This window comes from Anabrus simplex, chromosome 3 (assembly GCF_040414725.1).
Source record: "Anabrus simplex isolate iqAnaSimp1 chromosome 3, ASM4041472v1, whole genome shotgun sequence".
Classification (NCBI taxonomy): domain Eukaryota; kingdom Metazoa; phylum Arthropoda; class Insecta; order Orthoptera; family Tettigoniidae; genus Anabrus; species Anabrus simplex.
Window position 1 is genome coordinate 238,578,409 of NC_090267.1, and position 20,770 is coordinate 238,599,178.

The 20,770-nt window shown below is 37.0% G+C and overlaps 1 protein-coding gene across 3 annotated transcripts in view; it reads left to right on the plus strand.

Moving 5' to 3' along the window:
• LOC136866190 (mitochondrial glutamate carrier 1) overlaps positions 1 to 20,770 on the plus strand; it is a 182,121-nt gene that overhangs the window by 86,454 nt on the left and 74,897 nt on the right. For all 3 annotated transcript variants that reach the window (XM_067142933.2, XM_067142932.2, XM_067142934.2), the window contains 2 exons: positions 14,942 to 15,078; positions 15,259 to 15,444. In XM_067142933.2, coding sequence (XP_066999034.2) covers positions 14,942 to 15,078; positions 15,259 to 15,444 — 323 coding nt within the window. The remainder of the gene's footprint in view (positions 1 to 14,941; positions 15,079 to 15,258; positions 15,445 to 20,770) is intronic.

The window sequence follows — 20,770 nt, forward strand, 5'->3', positions numbered from 1 at the left end:
TTACTATTGTTCTCCATGACTGTTTGAATTGTTGGTTGAAAAGAAAACTGACGCCGCAGGCACTTTACGTGTAAAGAGGAAGGATGTACCCAAAGATCTGAAGACTTGAAAGTTACAAAAGGGAGCGTTTACAGTCTGGTACAAGAACAAACTGATGATAATGAAGTGGGGAGACAAGAAAGATGTTCATTTGATCAGTACCGTCTATGATAAGTGTTCAACTTGTACAGGATAAGAGAGGAAATAATAAGTTCAAGCCTACTCTGAGTATAGAGTACAGCAAAGGAATGGGAGGAGTCGATTTGTCTGTCCAGTACGTCGACAGTTACTCTGTGGTACGGAGGAGACTAAAGAAGTACTACATGAAAATGTTCCGGCACTTATTGGACATTGCTGTTTTCAGTTCTTTTGTTCTCTTCCAAAAGAAAGGTGGACTGATTCTCAACTGAGTTTTCGTCTCAATCTGGTATCAAAACTGACGGAGAAGTATTGTGATTCAACAGTGAAACCAAAACGTCCAGGGAGAACTTCTGGAGATCCAGTTCAAAAACTAACTGCACGACACTTCATATCTGAGAACCCGCCGACCGGAAGTAGGAATCACTCAAGAAAACGTTGTGTTGTGTGCCTGTCAAACCAGAGGCGACGGGGAAACTGTCTGCTGCTGTGAAGAATGTGATGTGGCACTTTGTGCTCGCCCGTGCTTCCGTATTTATCACACTGTGTGCAGTTTCTGAATGACCTTTGAACCAGAAAATATGTATAACCAATTGATGCATATCAGAAAACGTGAAAAATGTCATAATAATGAAAGGAACACTCTTTTATTCACTTTTTATGAACACACTGTGTATATATTGACAGGTTTACAAGAAAAAACGGTAATAAAATAATGCTATTTCTACTATATTACTAATAATTTAAGTAAATCAAGTAAAATATATTTTTCTGTTGAGTATTTATATCCGCTGCACGCTACTGTACCCATTTCAAAAGTTCACGTTGCGCTGAATAATTACTCACTGGCTAGCTGACGTTATGAAACTATTCCCCAGTTAAGGGGTTAAGATAAATTGCCATAACAGAAGAGCAACGGCATAATAATTAAATCTGGCGCAGTGTCACGTTGAAGTATGCATATAGTCTCTCACTAATCAAAAAATTTTAAAAAATGCTTCAATATGTAGTCTTTGTGCATCCATTTATAAGAAGGCTCCGACAGGCTTCCAAAGTAAAGAGTCATTTAAAACATTCACACATGCTATGCATCAACCAGAGCGTCGAAAAATTTGAATCACTTGGTATGTAATTTATACCTGATAAAAAAATTTAACACTGATGAATATGAAATTAGTCAGTGGTAAAAGACGTTGGTCTTGTGAGAAGGAGATATAAAATGTTATATGTGGTAGGTCTGGAGGGGAGAAGATGGATTTTGGGGGGGGGGGGGGAATAGAAGATCTTGTTATGGGAGTAGTAGGTTTAAGGTTGGTCTTGTGAACAGTGTGGTGGGGGTTTGTAACGTGATAGGGTACTGTGTATCGCGCTAAATATTGACCTATTCGGTAGATTAAAATACTTAAATACTTTAATTAAAAAATCAAACAAAGTTTTTTCTAAGATTCCGTTCAGATTCGAATTGGAGTTGAACTGCTCTAAGTGAAGGAAGCAATTTTCTGCGATGTCTAGAATAGGGCCTTTGTCCATCTTGTTGTATGTTACTGAAGCTATGCTTTGAATCTTGAATGTGCTGGCCAACTGCCGAGTATCTATTATATTTTGTAGCATTAACATGTTCCATGTATCTGATTTTGAAGTTCCTCCCTGTTTGACCAATGTACGGGGATTGACAGTTTTGTCATTGGAATCTGTAGACTCCTGATTTTTGGTAAATGTTAGTCTTATTAATTGAGCTAGTATTGTATATGATATCTATATTTCTGTTGTTAGTTCGATATGCGATTTTGGTGTTGTGTTTCTTCAGAATATTTGTAACAACGTAAATATCTTCGTTGAATGTGAAGGTTGAATAATAATCAGGTTTAGTTTTCTCTCTAGTTAGAGTTGAATTTAGGCGATATTTTTGTTTGTTGATAATGCGCTCTATAAATGTATTGTCGTAACCGTTATATTTGGCTATGAAGCGGATTGTATTCAATTCTTTATTTAGATTTACTGTATTAAGTGGTATACTGAATGCCCTGTCTACCATAGTGTTGTAGGTAGCATACTTGTGTGCTTTGGGATGAAAAGAATTTTCTTGATGGTAGTGGCTGTCTGTGTTGGTTTTCTGTAAATTCCGTATTCTATTGATGAAAGAAGTCTGTTTAACATAAGATCCAGAAAATTTATCCTTCTGTTTGTCACAGATTCCAGAGTGAACTTTATCTGCGGATCAATATTGTTTAGATTGCTAAGAGTGGTGGCTGCATCAGTAATTCCTTCATCAAGGATAACAAGTGTGTCATCCACAAATCTGGCCCAAACTTTTATGTTCGCGAAGTGACTGTTGTTAATTGCTGTATGCTCTAAATGGTCAATATATATATCAGCTAAAATTCATGAAGCTGGTGATCCCATAGCTAAGCCTTCTTGTTGGTATATGCAATTACTAAAACTGAAGAAATTATTCTTAACCACTAGTTTCGAGATTTCCATGAAATCCTGGATCTCAAGTTTCCTGAGGTTGCTATACTTATTTAGATTGTTTGGATTATAGGAAAAAGTTTCTTAGTATTGATGCTTGGATACATATTTGTTATGTCAAAAGAATGCATCGAGTAGGAAGGTTGCATTTCAAAGCTATCTAGTTTCTTAACTAACTCAGTGGTATTTTTCACTGACTTATTTGATAGAAAATAGTAGTTCTTTTTTAGAAATTTCTGGATGAATTGTGTTAGCTTATAAAATGGACTTGGCCTATAATTTATGATGGGGCGTATGGGGACGCCTGTTTTATGGATCTTGGGTAAAGCTTTCGCTATTGGACGTCCTGGGTTCGTGGTTATTAGTTTCGTCTTCTCTTGTTCTGTAAATAAAAATGACGTATTTTTTAGTGTTGCTATCAGATGTAATTTTTGGGTCAGATCTTTTTTTATCACTGAAAAAATAGCTATTTTTGAAAAATTCTTCAGCTTTTTCAATGTAATCAGTTTTATCCAGTATTACTGTCATGTTCCCCTTATCTGCCCTAGTGGCAATAAGATTCATATTTTAATTTTCTTTTTGAGGTTAATTACCTGTTCCCTTTCTACAGAATAATCTTGGTTTGTAACATTTCTTCCCCCCCATCCGTCTTCTCCCCTCCAGACCTACCACATATAACATTTTATATCTCCTTCTCACAAGACTAACATCTTTTACCACTGACCAATTTCATATTCATCAGTGTTGAAAAAATTTTTTTACCAGGTATAAATTACATACCAAGTGATTCAGATAAGTTCTCGGCACTCTGGTTAATGCATAGCGTGTGTGAATGTTTTACTTTGGAAGCCTGTCGGAGCCTTCTATTAAACAGATGCACAAAGACTACATATTGAAAACCTTCTTTTATTCTTTGATTAGGGAGAGACTATATGCATACTTCAGTGTGTCACTGCACCAGATTTAATTATTATGCCGTTGCTCTTCTGTTATGGCGATTTATCTTAACACATGGTGTGAATGGAAGGTTAAAGATTTTTAATGATCATATTTCAAAATGTATCCACAATAGTTTTGATTATTATGTCTTTGCTTATATATTTGTGATTCATTTATGGCTGATAACGACATTTTATGTGTCGAAACCGGTCCCAAGTTGAATAAAAGTTTTTAGTAACATCAACAGTAATTAGTATTGAATAGGTGGAACCTAATAGATATCTCATCTCTCTGATTCTAAAAAATGTCTTCAAATTTTAATCCTTAAATTAGTTGTTGCCTGGGCATTTTTCCTCTATTTGCTTTTCTTTTTTTTTTTTCAACAAATGAAATCGGTTTTCCGTGATGTTTATGTTATGGCATTTTGACGTAGTCATTGTAGGGATGTATTTTGTTGATGTTTTGTGTGCTGCCTGATTCTTCAAACTATATTATTACGGTCTTACTAATAAAAAGTCCTTATACATTAGTTTAACACTTGTATAGTAATACAGTGAATAAACCCTGTATAAGCGTTTTATATTTTTCTTACTAATAAACGTGGTATACGCATTGTATTACTATACAGCATGTATACACTCGTTCCAAGGCGTAGGGATCTCTTCCTGGAGTTCACTGGCGTTTTTCGCACGTTCACCACCTTTATGATCGCTTCTGCTGGTTATCTACGAGCAAAACTTTCCGGAAAGTCGCGCAGTAGCACGGCATATCGAAAAGGCAGTGGCAACACAAAGTAAGACAGCTGGAAATTGGCTTATACTGATATCAACATTTCTTCAGCTTGCTTGTGTAATGACCGCCAAAAAATAAATGGAAAAGCCTAAGAAAAGATCAATAGCTCCTAACTAGGATAGTACGGAAAACGTAAGCAATTGTAATTGAATCGGCGAGTTGAAAAGTGTACACATTCCAAAATCCTTACTTTTCAGGAGAAAGGAAAACCTGTTTTGTAGCTAAACGAAAGGTTTGATCAAAAAAGTTTCTATTAGGCATTTAGACTCATATTTCTGCGTATTCAGGTACAAAGTATGGAAATCATATTACGTACGGTTTTCAAGTTATACAATTTTTTATGTCGAGGAATATGTCCCTTTTTAGGGTACTCAAATTTGAAAGATCTTTGTAGAGGCAGATAATGTATAATAAATTCACAATTTCAAAAGTCTATTAAGCAGTAACACATTATTACCAAAAAATACGCCCAGCGATCATTTCTTTTATCGTTATTGATTGTCATTCCGTGAGACAGCTGGAAATGAGCTTATATTAATATCAACATTTCTTCAGCTTGCTTGTGTAATGAACGCCAAAAAAGAAATGGAAAAGCTTAAGAAAAGATCAAAAGCTCCTATCTGGGATAGTACGGAAAACGTAAGCAATTGTAATTGAATCAGCGAGTTGAGAAATGTACACATTCCAAACTCCTTACTTTTCAGGAGAAAGGAAAAACTGTTTTGTAGCTTAAAAGAAAGGTTTGATCAAAAAAGTTTCTATTAGGCATTTATACATCATATTTCTGTGTATTCAGGTACAAAGTATGGAAATCATATTACGTACGGTTTTCAAGTTATACAATTTTTTATGTCGAGGAATATGTCCCTTTTTAGGGTACTCAAATTTGCTAAAGATCTTTGTAGAGGCAGATAATGTATAATAAATTCACAATTTCAAAAGTCTATTAAGCAGTAACACATTATTACCCAAAAATACGCCCAACCATCATTTCTTTTATAGTCATTCATTGTCATTCCGTCTCTTTAAAGTGTTTTACTTTACGAAGATGTCTAGCCTCCATAACCTCTGAATGGTGTATGTCTTCTATGTTTAAAATACCGTGAAGATTATCAACATTATCATCCATTATTTCAATGTGTGTTCATGTTAAATGGATAAGTCGAATATTTCACCGCGATTATATTACTGTAGACAATAAATACCACGAAAATAAACTTCTCACTCGTTTCATTTTCCGCTACTCGCTGATGTACAGTGCTTATACAAGGGTCCTGGTCTGTATAAGCAATTCAATGAAGAACTATAACAGATGTATACACAGGAGGCTTATACGCGGTTTATTAGTAACGAATTTCACATAAACAGTGTATAAACCTTGTATAAAACTTATACACCGTTTATTAGTAAGACGGTTATTGTTTATTACAGTAAAACCTCGTTAAGAGGTTTCTGCAGGGGACAACAAAAATGAACGTGTTAAACAAGAAAACGAACTACTGATTATACGAATAAAAACTATCCAACAGGGATATGAAAACACTAGATATGATTTTTTCGACATGAAGGCATTTAACATTAAAAATTAAATAATTGAAGTTCAACCAATTCAATACATAAAAGAAAGAAATGTAGTAATTACATTCTTATTTAAATGGGACCGGTTTCGACCCTAGTCCAGGTCATCGTCAGCCGTAGAAACAAGTAGGCGAAATCACACAATGTTTATGAATATTGGAGAATTGGGTCAGTTTCACACTCTGTCAGGCACAAAGTCACAACACTATCATATAATATATGAAGATTATAAATAAACTTGAAGTCGCTGACGAATAGATTTGTAGAAGCAAACCGCCAGTTCCCGGTGATCAGCGCGGCACATTCAAGGTCATGCGCTGCAGTCTCGAACGCCAAAGTAGAGTGGAGAATGTCTTGAAGGTCCAATATTTGTCTCGGTTGCGGGAAGTAAAGTACGTATATAAAAAATATACGACGCAAATCAGTATAATTGAATGAGAACTTGTGCTCCTGCTAAGTTCTTGGAAAACAGTTGACTTGAAAAAACAATTGTAAATAGAAAAAAATGTAGTAAAAAGCGCAATATCGGAAAACAAATGAAAACTTATATGCACAGTGCGCTATTTTTTAAATTGAAAAAATTATTAGGACATGATTGAAGTAGTCGAAGTTGGCGCAAGACAAGAGTTAAAATTTGAAAGAGGAGAACCGAAATGAAGGTAGATTGGTTTTTTTTTTTTTTTTAATAGAGAAGGTAGAATAAATTAACAGAGGAAGAGTGATAGTGAAAAAAGAGAAAAAATAAAAGAAATTGAAGTTAGATGGTATTGAGGAAGGATAAGATAGGGAAAATGAAGGAGGGGTAGTTTAGGGTGGGTTAGGAGGGTGGGTTATTGGAGGTAGAAAATGTGGGTGGGAACTTTGTAAGGCATGGAAAATAGAATTGGGGTTTTGGAATTTGGAATTTTTGAGAAGAAGAATTAGGAAGTCAAGAAGGATATTGGGTTTTTCAGAAATGTCGTTTAAATTGAAATTAGGGTTGAAGTACTGGTCAAGGTGGATAAAGCAATTTTCAGTAACGTTTAAGAGGGGGCCTTTGTTAATGATTTTAAGAATATTCATGTCATTGTTAATACTGGTGAAACTATGCTTGGAGTCTTGTATGTGCTGTCCTATGGCAGAGAATCTGTTGTATTTAATGGCGTTGACATGTTCAGAGTACCTGATATTGAAGTTGCGGCCAGTTTGTCCGACGTAGGAGGAATTGCAGTTGTTGCATTTGAATCTGTATATACCAGATTTAGAAAAAGCATTAGACTTATTTAGAGATTTAGAGTTGTGTAAGATATCAAGATTTCTATTGTTAGTTCTAAAAGAAATTTTCATGTTATGTTTTTTTAAAATATTAGTTATTTTATAAGTATCCTGAGTGAAAGTGAAGGTGGAAAAAGCAGCTGGTTTTATTGTGTCTTTAGATAAAGTGGTTTTTGGACGGTGTTTGAATTTGTTGATGATGCGGTTAATGAAGGAGTTGTTAAAGCCATTAAATTTAGCAATGTTGCGGATGGTGTTTAATTCATTATTTAAATCTTTTTTGGACATAGGGGTGTTGAAGGCATGAAAAATTAAGCTGTTATAAGTAGCACGTTTATGAGCTTGGGGGTGCGAAGAATCTTGTCTTATTGTAGTTGCTGTTTGGGTTGGTTTTCTGAAAATTTTGTAAGATAAAGAGGAAGGATGTCTAGTAATAGTTAAGTCTAGAAAATTAAGAGTTTGGTTGTGTTCTGATTCAAGGGTGAATTTAATGTTAGAGTCTAAGTTGTTGAGATGAAGAAGTGTAGAGGCTGCGTTGGTTGATTCCTCATTTAATATTACTAATGTGTCGTCGACATATCTCGCCCAAAAGAGGATGTTGGAGAAATTATTATTATTATTAATTTTAGTGTTTTCTAAGAAGTCGAGGTAAATTTCAGCAAGAATGCCAGAAGCTGGTGAGCCCATAGCCAAGCCATCTTGTTGATAAATGGTGTTGTCAAAGGTAAAATAATTATTGTTGAGAACTAATTTTAAAATAGACATGAAGTCTTGAATTTCAAGTTTACTTAGGTTACTGAATTTGTTTAGGTTGTTGTTTATAATGGGGAATAATTTTGAAATTGGAATACTAGGGTACATGTTCACAATGTCAAAAGAATGGAGAGAAAAATTTGGTTGGATTTCAAAATTCTTTAATTTGTTGATTAGATCAGAAGTGTTTTTGATAGATTTGTTGGATAAAAATCGATAATTTTTTAGTAAAAATGTTTGGATAAATTTAGAAGTGTTGTATAGGGGACTGGGTCTGTAATTGATTATTGGACGGATGGGAATGTTAGTTTTGTGAATTTTAGGGAGTGCTTTGGCAGTGGGTAGTCCTGGGTTCATGTAAAAAAAAAAAAAAAAACCCAATCGACCTTCATTTCGGTTCTCCTCTTTCAAATTTTAACTCTTGTCTTGCGCCAACTTCGACTACTTTAATCATGTCCTAATAATTTTTTCAATTTAAAAAATAGCGCACTGTGCATATAAGTTTTCATTTGTTTTCCGATATTGCGCTTTTTACTACATTTTTTTCTATTTACAATTGTTTTTTCAAGTCAACTGTTTTCCAAGAACTTAGCAGGAGCACAAGTTCTCATTCAATTATACTGATTTGCGTCGTATATTTTTTATATACGTACTTTACTTCCCGCAACCGAGACAAATATTGGACCTTCAAGACATTCTCCACTCTACTTTGGCGTTCGAGAAGCAGCGCATGACCTTGAATGTGCCGCGCTGATCACCGGGAACTGGCGGTTTGCTTCTACAAATCTATTCGTCTGCGACTTCAAGTTTATTTATAATCTTCATATATTATTTGATAGTGTTGTGACTTTGTGCCTGACAGAGTGTGAAACTGACCCAATTCTCCAATATTCATAAACATTGTGCGATTTCGCCTACTTGTTTTTACGGCTGACGATGACCTGGACTAGGGTCGAAACCGGTCCCATTTAAATAAGAATGTAATTACTACATTTCTTTCTTTTATGTATTGAATTGGTTGAACTTCAATTATTTAATTTTTAATGTTAATAATTTCAATACGGAACAACTGGACAGCGTTCCAGTTTTCAAATACTTGGGTAGCGTTATATCAAATGACAACCTAGCAAAACATGAGGTGAACAGTCGAATCAATAAGGCAACACAATTCTACCACCAGGTAAGACACCTGCTGTGGGATGAGCAAATACCCATGAAAACAAAAATGACATTGTACAAGTTCTATTATACACCAGTTCTTACATACAGTCTCGAAACCACAACACTGACCAATAGAGATAATTCCAAACTTCAGGCAGCTGAAATGAAATTCCTACGCACTATGATCCAGAAAACCAGGAAAGACAAGATTAGGAATGAGAAAATTAGAGAAGAAGTAGGAATAGACAATTCTCTCCTAAATAAGATTCAGATATCAAGACTGAAGTGGTTTGGTCACATGAAGATGGCCAGTAAACAGAACTGCAAGGAAGGAATTTGACAGAAAGGTAGAAGGAAGACAACCCGTGGGAAGGCCACGAAGGAAATGGATAGATTTAGTTAAGAGCGATGTAATGCTGAGAGGTCATGATTGGGACAAGTTGGTGGAGGAAGAATGGTACAAGGACAGGATGAGATGGAAGAGGCTCATATACCACACCCGGGAAACTGGAGATGGTTTAGGATGATGATGATGATGACGGAACAATGAAATTTTTATCTTTAAATGAAGGCATTTTACGTTGTGTATGCGCATGTACATTGAAAACTATATCTACCATTTCTCAAGATGAGAGGAAAGTATTAAAATGTTTGAAAAATGCGAGAGAACAAATATGAAAACCTTTTCTGCTGGGGATTATAAAATAACAAGTGTAGTGAATGGCGTGTAAAACACCAAACAACAAATATGAGAACATACTCACGGAGGCCAATAAAAATGTCCAAGTATTATTGCAGATCACATTCTAAGACATATGTTAGTAGAAACCTTTTATTTCGGAGCAGTGGGTTATACATTATTTTCTGGTCACACTCTTAGACAATGAATTGGAGGTTATATTCAGCCATGTGCCACTGCGACAGAATGCCAAAAAATATGGTAAATTCTCAGCCATGAGTAGTCAAATGTCTGACTACAACCATTCATTTTCCCACATTGAACAAGATCTTTGCATTATAAAAATAATTAATAAAGGTGCTCTTCTCAACATATACGAAAATATTTTTATTAACATTGATCAAAGAATTAACCCCAACAGTAATCAAAACAGAATTTCCAAAACTTACAAGATTGTTTCCGAAGAAATTATAAATTTTTTTTTTCTTTCAAAATATGAACAATTTTAACTCTTTTTAATTCATCCATTCCCCTCCACTTGACTCCCCCTCCTACAACTCTCCTCACCGCTGCTCTGGAGCACACTGTTAACAGCAGACAACAGTCCCACACGGAGCTATACACGAACCGGCCGGACAAGGGAGGGAGACAAACAGGGCGGAGAAGTAAGTGCTCAAGATGCCGTAAAAACACGTCATTTATTTCAATATTTCATACAAGTATCTTACCTTTTTTTTCCTTTTTATGTTTTCTTCTTAGATCTTCCAGATAATATATGGATTGCAAGAACTGTCCGGTCACATAATACAATTCAATATTGAGTTATTCCACCTATAAGCAAGACCTGTTTGATCAGATATTCACGTACTCAAGGCTTCAAACATGAGATCACATCGACGTTTTTCAAGTTTGAACTCTGATTTTAGCATGCTGTGACCATCTTTTTAATTCATTTTGTACATTAAACTCAATGGCACTTTTATCATTCAATAGTTGGTTTTAAGACTTACACGAACTGTATTTCTAAAAATCTATGTTTAATGTGTCAGATTGAGTCACCTTGACTCTTCCACCTTTTAATATATGTCCTTATTTTTTAGTATTAACCCTTGTCTAGTCGCGCAAAAATTATTACGTTACTAGTTGCGCAAGGAGGTAACCTCCGGGATTAAAAATGCGCGTAATTTTCATCCTTTGAGATGTTGTTTCGGCATGTTCGTTTGCAGTATTCTTCAGTATAATTAAAAGAAACCCTTTTAAGTACTAGTAGGTTATTCTTACACAGTTTGTTGATCTAGAATCAGAATACTGTAGACCTTAACTATGACGAATGGTCTTATGATATTAAATTCATGAGACTTGCCATTACCTAAGACGACCACATCATATGAAATACGAGACAATATTTTTCTAAAATACATTTAGAAGAACAAAACAACAAGGCCATCGACCTAGAAAATAAAAAATATGCACTAAAATGTAAGGTAATTTACTTATTCGCACATGGAGGAAACGTCCAGGCGATGTCACTCGTCACAACAATGATCCCACACTCGCACACAGGATGCACGATCGTGCCGAAATGCTGACAGGACGAGTCCAAATGAACAAGGAGAATGGTATAGGGGTGGAGAGACCAATAATTCAACTGGGAAGTTCAGTACCGTGCAAAATGTAATCGGTCCAGAGGAAATCTCTGTGAGCGACTAAGTAAGGGTTAAGATTATCATGTGTTTTTACCATAATAGTTTAGGCTGAAGATGTCTCGCAATAGAAGAGACGAAACATATCCCTTTTCTTAAAAATAAAAGAGAATATTGTATTGTAAAGGTGGAGTCACTCAATCATTTAGACCTTATTTCTTATTGAGACCGTCAATACGATTTTATTACGAAACATGGAAATACCCTGATCACACTAAAGGAAAATGGCAACTAGATCCTGTCTTCATGGACAAACAATACCAGAAGGAGATTTACATCAAAGTCCTCCAAGGAATAGACACAGAATCAGATCACTACATAGTCAAACTTAAATTAACTCCCCAGAAGAAACTTCAAAACTAAGCCCCTAAACCTAAAAGAAAAATGGAGCTACCAACTAATTAAGAATGAACATGATCAAAAAGCAACTGAAAAAATACAAATCATGAATAATCTTGAAGACCTAGTGAACAATAGTAAACAAATTGCAGAAGAATTGGCCCTAATAAAACCATGTTATAAAGCGTCGATGGTTGGATAGTGAATGTGACAAAACAGTGGAGAAAAGATATCAACAATTGAGGAATTACTACAAAACCAGTAAAAAGCAACTCCAAAAATACGAATCCCAAACTCTACTAACAAAGGATGAAAATGGTAAGCTGTCTCATAACAATGAAAACATTGCAGAAATCCTCGCTTAACTCCTAAATTGAAGGAGCCTACAGAACTCCTTAACTTGCACACCAACACTCCAATAACACCACCTCCAGAAAACATACCCCCCGCCCCCTTCACAATAAAAGAAGTTTACCATGCACGGTACGAGACAAAAAATTACAAAGTGCCCGGAGAAGATCTGCAGATCTGCAGAGACCCTCTTTTACCTAAATGAACAATCAGACATACTCCAGAAGATTGAAAGAAGAATCGGAAGAACTGCTTCAACAAAAAATATCAGAAAGACAGACAGTGGGGGATCGTATGCAACAAAGTTGTGTTGTAGAGTTGGAGCCCATTATTGATACTGTGCCTAAGAGGAGACTGGGATTCTTTGGACACATAATGAGAATAAAGGATTCGAAACTTCTGAAACAACTGGTACAGTATAATCTTGACTAAAAAAAATAACAATAGTCTACAGATGAATCAGAGAAATAGGAGGATCGGAAGTTAATTGGCCTTACACCAGAAGACACTGCAGATGAAACAAAATTAATTGGAAAACGTCCAGGACAAGCACCACGTCACACTCACAAGAAACAAACAACACAAATATTTTCAACACCAGAAAGGGCACAAAGATCGGAACACATGGAAAAGGACTGCAAGGTCCAAACGGTTCTTTTGAAGAGACTTGGATAATGACTGGCTAACGTGATCCTGTATGGTCATAGAATTGAAAGAAAGAAGCAGCAGCTAGGATGGAGTTGAACAGCTACACTCTTTACAGGAAGAATCATAAGAGACCTAGGAAAATTAATTCTAGGCTTAGATACACAGTGGTCATTATTGAGTACTTGGGGGAGGAATGGATGACTACAGATTCATTGATCATCTATGATCTACGAGGACAAGTGGTGTTAGGAAATCTCAATGTGTAGTTTGCAGCACCAAAGAGAAGACAAGGAGAGCAAGAACAGTGTGCTAAAGGTGCAATATGGTCCTTCATGGAGAGTCTTGCCCAAGCATAAATGTTGAACTCCAAGCATGCTGTATGTAACTAAAATTTGTATAGCATTTTATCAAGTTACAGCAACTTCAGCTGCATTGTGTCAAATTCTTTCTTTCAGGAAAGTTTAAAAAGAGCAAGATGATCAAATGTTTAAAATTTTAAAACTGGCTTTTTTTTTTACCCACTTTAATTTTTTCAGTTTTTATTATTTCTTTTGTGAATGGCATGTACTTTAAGTGATATGAGCTATTTTTTTTTTTTTGAAATATGTTGCTATAAATGTGTCATTATATATTTTTTCATTTGAAAATAACTTAAATTGGTGGTGTAGGAAATTTTTTAACATAAGTATAAGATAGTGTTCTGTGTAGCACTAGTGAAAAGAGCCTGAGTGTGAAAGTGTTAAACTCAATTTCAAGTTTACACTAGCTTCCAGAGTAGAATTATAACTCATTAAAATATTGTAAAGATTTACATGGATTGCCCTATAGCTCGACTGATGATGATCATAGAAATTAACTCAAGGTTTTCGGTAGACTTGGTAGACGATGAGTCACAGCCAGATTATGACTAAGTTTTAATTTTGTCATCAAGATCATACTATTCAGTAAGTACTATTTTGTCTATTGAAAATATATGTGTACAGAGAAAGTTGCAAGGGGTTGTGCTTTAGAAGCAGTCCCTTAGTCAGTAATACGCTAGTATCTGGGGAATGTGGGGCATTACGGGTCGGATCCACTGATTGTTTTAAATTCATATCCATCCATTCATTCTTCGTCATCATGTTTTGAATTCTGGTCAGTAGATGATTTTGGACTGCTAAATTGTCATTACATTTTGTCTCATTTCGTACCATTAGGGGCCGATGACCTAGTTGTTAGGCCTCTTTAAACAACAAGCATCATCATCATCATCATCATCATCATAAAGTTGCGAGTGTATTGTTAAATATTTTTACTCTATTTGGGGCTACAAGCATCTTACAAAGTGATAATTGATACGAATTCTGTGAAACATGCAAATCAGGGTGTGGAAGGTAATTTTAATGTTAATTTTCATTACATACCTATTTAGAAAACAACCAAAATCAGCACTGGGCTGAAGGTTTACAATTCGTTCAGCTTATGAAGAACGGAGCATCAAGGAGTTATCAAGTGTACCATACACAATGCCATGTTCTGTTCACCTTTAGAAACAGGCCTTGTGACATCTCTTCCTAATGATGCTGAACAGATTTGAAAGAGCCTGAAACACCAATTGACTCACTACACCATGAAGATACTGTTGAAGGAGTCTGAAAATGTTACAATGTATATGACACAAATTGCAGCCCTTCAGACATTTTTCCTGATGCGATTACAGCCATACCGGTAATATTTGGCAGTGTTTAGAACAATATGGAATAGATAAATCTTACTACAGTCAAAAAGAGGAAGGACCTAATCATGAAGAACTGAAGTAGTGCCAAAGAAGCTTTAGAAATTCAGTGTAATAAAATATCAAACCTTATGTTTCCAGCATGCAAAGTGGGTGCTTGCTTAACTTAATATACAGAGTTTGGTGGGAACATAATTAAGCTATACATCTTGTTTAATTTTATTGTTAGCATTTTGTAAATATTTATTTATTTAGTTCAAACTGGATTTATTTTTAAAAGAGGTATGGATTTGGTCTCTCTTCTAACGATTTAGATATCCCTCTGTCTGAAATTCAGGCAATATGGCATGCTACTGATACTTCTTTCTTTCATTTCCAAAACAGGCAGAAGCTTCCATTACCTCGAGAGATGGCTGCTGGAGGTCTAGCAGGACTGTGCCAAATAATCATAACTACACCCATGGAACTGCTCAAAATTCAGCTGCAGGATGCGGGAAGAATAGCAGCTCAAGCAAAGGAGGGTGTGTTGAACGTAGTATTTCATTAGTTTCATGCTGTGGAGGTGAAATAAGAAAACCCAGTTAAATATTAACTAGAAATATTTTTGCATTCTTCTTTCTTTTTATTTAATTGCAGAACATTCAGTTGAAAACAGATTTATAATTTCTTATTATATGTATTGAATACAATGTCTTTTTCAGGTGGTAAAGTAGTTCCCAAGATTTCTGCTACTGCCATAACGTTAGAGCTACTGAGAACTAAAGGAATTTTTGGCTTGTACAAAGGCATAGGTGCTACAATGTTGAGAGATGTGTCTTTCTCAATAGTTTACTTCCCACTGTTTGCCCATCTCAATGCTCTTGGACCAAGGAAGGGTGATGGCTCAGGTATGGAATCCAAAAGATGTTTATTGTTTCTGCAGTAAGAAATTGCTTCTTGACCCTAAGCCTTGAAGTATATTATATGAGGGTAGTTTTTATTCAAGAGAAGAGTAGGCAAAGAACAAATTATGACATTAGTGTTTCTTTTATTTAAGTAATTAGCGTTACCTGCTGTTTCGTCTGCATTGAAATCAGAATTAGGAAGTAGAATTTTTATACCCTTGGTACAGTAGTGATTTCAATTTCCTGAAGGTATTTAGATTTGTAGTAAGGGATAGTGGGTTTGTATTTGTTAATCTTTCCTAGATCGACCTCCTCTGGCTGACCGCTGTGATGCTTGAACCTGACAGTCGGATCTAAGATGAATCCTTGAGAGCTGTTGTCTTTAAAGGCTATGATGTCAATTCTCTGTGAACTACCGTTTATGGCCAGTCCGCGTACCTCCTCATGTACAGTGAATCCCTTCTTTCTCATTTCTTCGGCAATGAAGGATCTGATCTGAGGAGCTCCGCGCGTGAGCAGAATTCCAGGATATGACCAAGAGTTTCTTTCTCTCCGTGGCAATGCCGACAGAGGTTGTTGTCCAGGGATCTGCCTGGCACCGAGCGCACTGCAGAAACATTGATAGTCATCTTTATAGCCTCTCTCCACTCATTGCAAGACATTCCGGTATGATCTTACACCCAAGAGTTTGCTGGTGTGTACTCCTTGTAAAGTTGTACACCGAGTCCTTTTTGCGGTAGTGAACACCAGGAGGTGAATTCACGTTCTCGTAGCTCTTGACGGATCTTCTTAGTATCGTACAGGCCGTTCTTAGCGGGTATTTTCCGGGTATCAGCATTTGTTAATTTTAAATGTTCTATACATTCCCAACTCTCCGCGTGAGAATCCCTCGAAGCGGCTTAAGTGGAATTTTAGTCTTGAGCAAGATGTTGCAGGCATTAATGCATTGTAGGTAAACTTCCCACAAGGTTTTAAAAAGAGCAAGTCCTTTGTATTTCTTTTCGGTGTACAGCATGCCATCTGGAGAATCCGTCGACAACTGCAATATCTCTTTTGTTGCACTTTTAATCATTTTATCGCTATCGGATAAAAATTTCTGTGCGATTTTCTTGAAACTGCATGTCAGGAAAGGGTATATCAGGGTGGGACAGATTGAGGAAATCAGTACTATGAGCTTTTGGTCTTCCTTAAGCAGTGGCGACGATGTTATAAGTTGGAGCTTATTGTGAAGGTCTTTCATTACAGCGGTCTCGTCAAACACTAAAGTGTCTTTGAAAGTAGTTCCAAGGTAACGAATTTGTTCACCGTCTCCAATTAAGTCAATCCTACAGTCTTCCTCCACGGATAGCGACCCTAGCTTCAACTCGCCTCGGATTACACATATCCCTGTACACTTCTGAGGGTTGATATCAAGACCTGCGGGCTAGTCTAGTAAGCTCTAAGGCGGCTTCTTTGTTCTTCCCGATGATGACGGTGTCGTTGGCAAAACCCATTACGGTTATAGGTGGTAGTTCGGGTGACAGAGATGCCCCGTAATGCTGCGAGAGACTATCTTCGCTTAGCTCGTCTAAGATATGATCTACGGCTAGGTTGTAGAGGGCTGGTGATAATGGAGATCCCTGCATCCCACCTCTCTTTATGAGTGTAGGTTTTGTTCTACCCTTCTGCGTTTCGATTTGAGTGACGTTCCCAGTCTGAAGGTTGGAAATTACGTCCCCCCAGTTTTGAGGGTATTCCTTCGGACTGCAGAGTTTTCAGAAGGTGGCTGTGGCCGATATTGTCAAATGCCTTTAGAATGTCCAAAAAAATTACCGTGATGTCTTCTTTACTCTGTTTAGCAGATTTTAACAATGCGCCGAGAATGGAAGTGTTTATAATGGTGCCTGGAGTTGAACAGAATCCTCGCTGGTGTTCATTATAGTCGATGTACTCACGTAGGCGACTGTCGAATACTCTTTCTATTACTCACCTAATGACTGAACAGATAGTGATGGGTCGCCAGTTCGACACGGCCTTCGGATCGCCTTTCTTATATAACAAAATTGTACGTGCATTCCACAGACATTCGGGGATTTCGCCGGTTTGTAGCATTCTGGTTGCTATTTTTGCGATGATGGCCTGTACGTCGTCATCTTTAAGGGCTCTCATCAAAACACGATCTGGGCCCGGTGCGGTATCCACCGCGATATGATGGACGGCAGCGGTAATTTCCTCCTTCGACACAGTGGGCACAAATGTTTCATTGATTTCCACACGGTCCGCTTCAGTGATTTTAGAAGGGTAAGTTCCCCTTCCATGTATATTTTCATGGGAAAAGGTATCAGAAAAGGAGCTATGGATGTTTTCAAGGTCGATTGTACATACCTCGGACTTGTTTTCCAAAACCCGCCTCACTGCCTTCCGTCTCTGATTGTAGAACTGGTATTGGGTCAGTTCATAATTATATTTGTTTCGCCTTTTTTTGCGGGCACGTCTGTCTGCACGCTGTGGATTTGACGAGCGACTATGGTGTTTTTCGTTAGGAGCTAGACGGCGTTTCTTCCTAGCCTCATAAAATTTTCTTGCTGGGTGTTTGGGACCAGGCAGGAGGTTAATAGATGTGAATAGGAATGATGCAAAATCTTGAACCAATTTATTATAGCCAAGATCATTGAATTGTTCAAATTTTGATTTCCAAACGCGAATTTCTTGTTTGTACTTTAGAGATGAATTATGATATACCCCTGTCGTCGCTAGGATTGAGATCCTCACTAGGGACTGAACCGGATATATCTGTTTGAGATACTTTAGTCGTGTGATTTTGAAGCAATCTTTCGCGATGTCTGTCTGGATGAGAGCAACTAATATGGATGGATACGCCCCTCTCACCACGAAAATACTGGCTACAGTATTGACATTTGACTTCCCGAGGCTCTTGTGAATTGTTTTTGTTTTCATTTGAATTTGCGTTCCCGATTGTCTGGGTATCGAGGCGTTCGTTAGGTGTTAACATCGAATGTTCTTCGGTTGCGTAAGACACGTTGTGCGTGCTTGATGTCACGCTGTGATCGGGAGCTGTGCACCTTGAGTGTACAGAAGTTCCTCTCCTCATTTCCCCCTCATATGTATTATTTAAATCTCCACGTTCATCCGGTTCTTGTAAATGGGGCGATGATGAAGATAAGTCGACATCTTCCAACCCTACATTTGGGTCGGGTGTTGGAGTCAAAAAGGTTGTATTTACAAGGGATTCACGATATTCTCCTGGATGGGCTTTGATAATATGAATTTTAAGTCTTTTGTACTGTTTACCACAATACTCACAAGGAATTTTTTGGTCCACATAACTGTCAGAGGTAGTATCGGTCATTTTGACGGTTATATGTAAAGGGTAACTCAGGATGAAATTAGATATCGTTACAGCCCTGCACAGATGCAAAGTTATTGTCTTGTCTTGGCGGATGCAAACACTATGGCAGTGCGGATAATTTTGCCAATGATGAAGATGATGAAGATATTACAATTGTAGCGTGACTGAAGATGACCCAATATATATGGGGTCGAAACTAGTCCCATTTTTATAAGGCAATATACAAGCTAATGGTATTGAATAGGTGGATCCTTCCTACCCTTTGATAGTGATAGCAAAAGGTAGAACAGCGCACATGACCATCATTCCAAAAATGGACCAGGTCAAAGTATGTTCGAGAAGTCCTGTGAGGGTTCATTCTTTTCATGTGACCATACCATTGCAATCTCTTCAATTCTAGAGTCTCCAGCAAGCTTCTTTCCAATCCAAGCTGTTGTCAGATATCCACATTCCTTATTTTATCCACTTTTGTTTTTTGTAGACAAGAACGGAGAAACTTCATTTCTGTTGCCTGAAGACGACTCTTTGTTGGTCCAGTAAGTGTTGCTGCTTCCAGGCCATACGTCAGTATAGGTACTAGATATATTTTGTACAAGTTGATCTTGGAATCTAACGGAACAGTGTGATAGAATTTGGAAGCTTTCTGTATTCTGTTACTAATCTCTTGACGTATGGTATTGTCTAATGACAATACAATATCCATCTCCTCATCTCCAATTCTTAGATGAACAGTTGGAGAGTTTCTGCTCATCACCAAGCCAACTGTCTTCATTTTGCTGATTTTGAGACCAAAGGTTGTAAAAGCTTCATGCCAGAGATCTAGTCTAGTTTGTACTTCCGCTTCTGTCTCACCCCATACCATTACATCATCAGCAAAAACCAGGGCATTAGTTGTTGGATCCTTTCTCTTAACCGCTTTTAAAACTTCATCCATTTTGATTATGAAGAGAAGTGGTGAAAGACGACTTCCTTGCTGGACTCCACTCTTCGTTTCAAACCAACCTGACCTTTCACCCTGGACCTGGACACAACACTTGGTTTCAAACATTCCCATGTATGCCTCTGTGGTACATGGTCATATGCTTTCTCGATGTCCAGAAAAACCGTTATAAGTGTTTTACCTTTCTCCCAATACTTCTCATAGAGCATTCTGGTGGCAAAAATGAGGTCTATAGTTGATCTATGAGGTCTAAATCCATGTTGTTCCTCCTCAAGTGTAGGTTCAACATATTTTCTAATACTGCTCTTTCGTAGATTTTGAGGACATGTGACAGCAGAGTTATACCTCTGTAATCGGTACATTTCTTTCTATCACCTTTTTTCAACAATGGGATGATGACTCCTTGCTTCCAGTCATTGGGTATTACATTCTCTTTCCAGATTCTATTTAGTACCCTATACATCCACTGTTGTCCTACCTCTCCTAGTGCTTTGATCATCTCAACACTTAATTCATCTGATCCAGTTGATGAGTTGTTTTCCAGCTTAGATATTGCTGTCTCTACTTCCAACCATGTCAGATTAGTGGTATTGTTGCTGCCAAAATCATAAGGTTCGTCGTCTAATGGGGTGACATTTTCATAACAGTTAAGCAAAGTTTCAAAGTGCCTTTGAAACTCCTGTAATATTTTGGTCTTATCCCTAGTCACCTCACCATTAGGAAGTTATACAGATTGGATAGATTCATTTTGAGTTCTATTCTTAACAATACTGTATAACAGTTTTTTATTTCCATCCTGCGTTATTTTGGTAGCCTGATCTTCCTTGCATTTCTGCTTTTCAGCTACAACCAACTGTTTGACATGTAATTTTTTTCTTTCTGTAAAGTGACAGCTTCTCCTCTATTTCATGTTGATCTCCCCGCGTTCTTGCATGATATAAGGATCTTCTTGCACGGTTTCTGTCATTGATAGCTTTTTTAATATCATCATTCCACCAGGCAGTTTCTTTAGGTTTTCTTATTTGACTCTGTCGTCCACT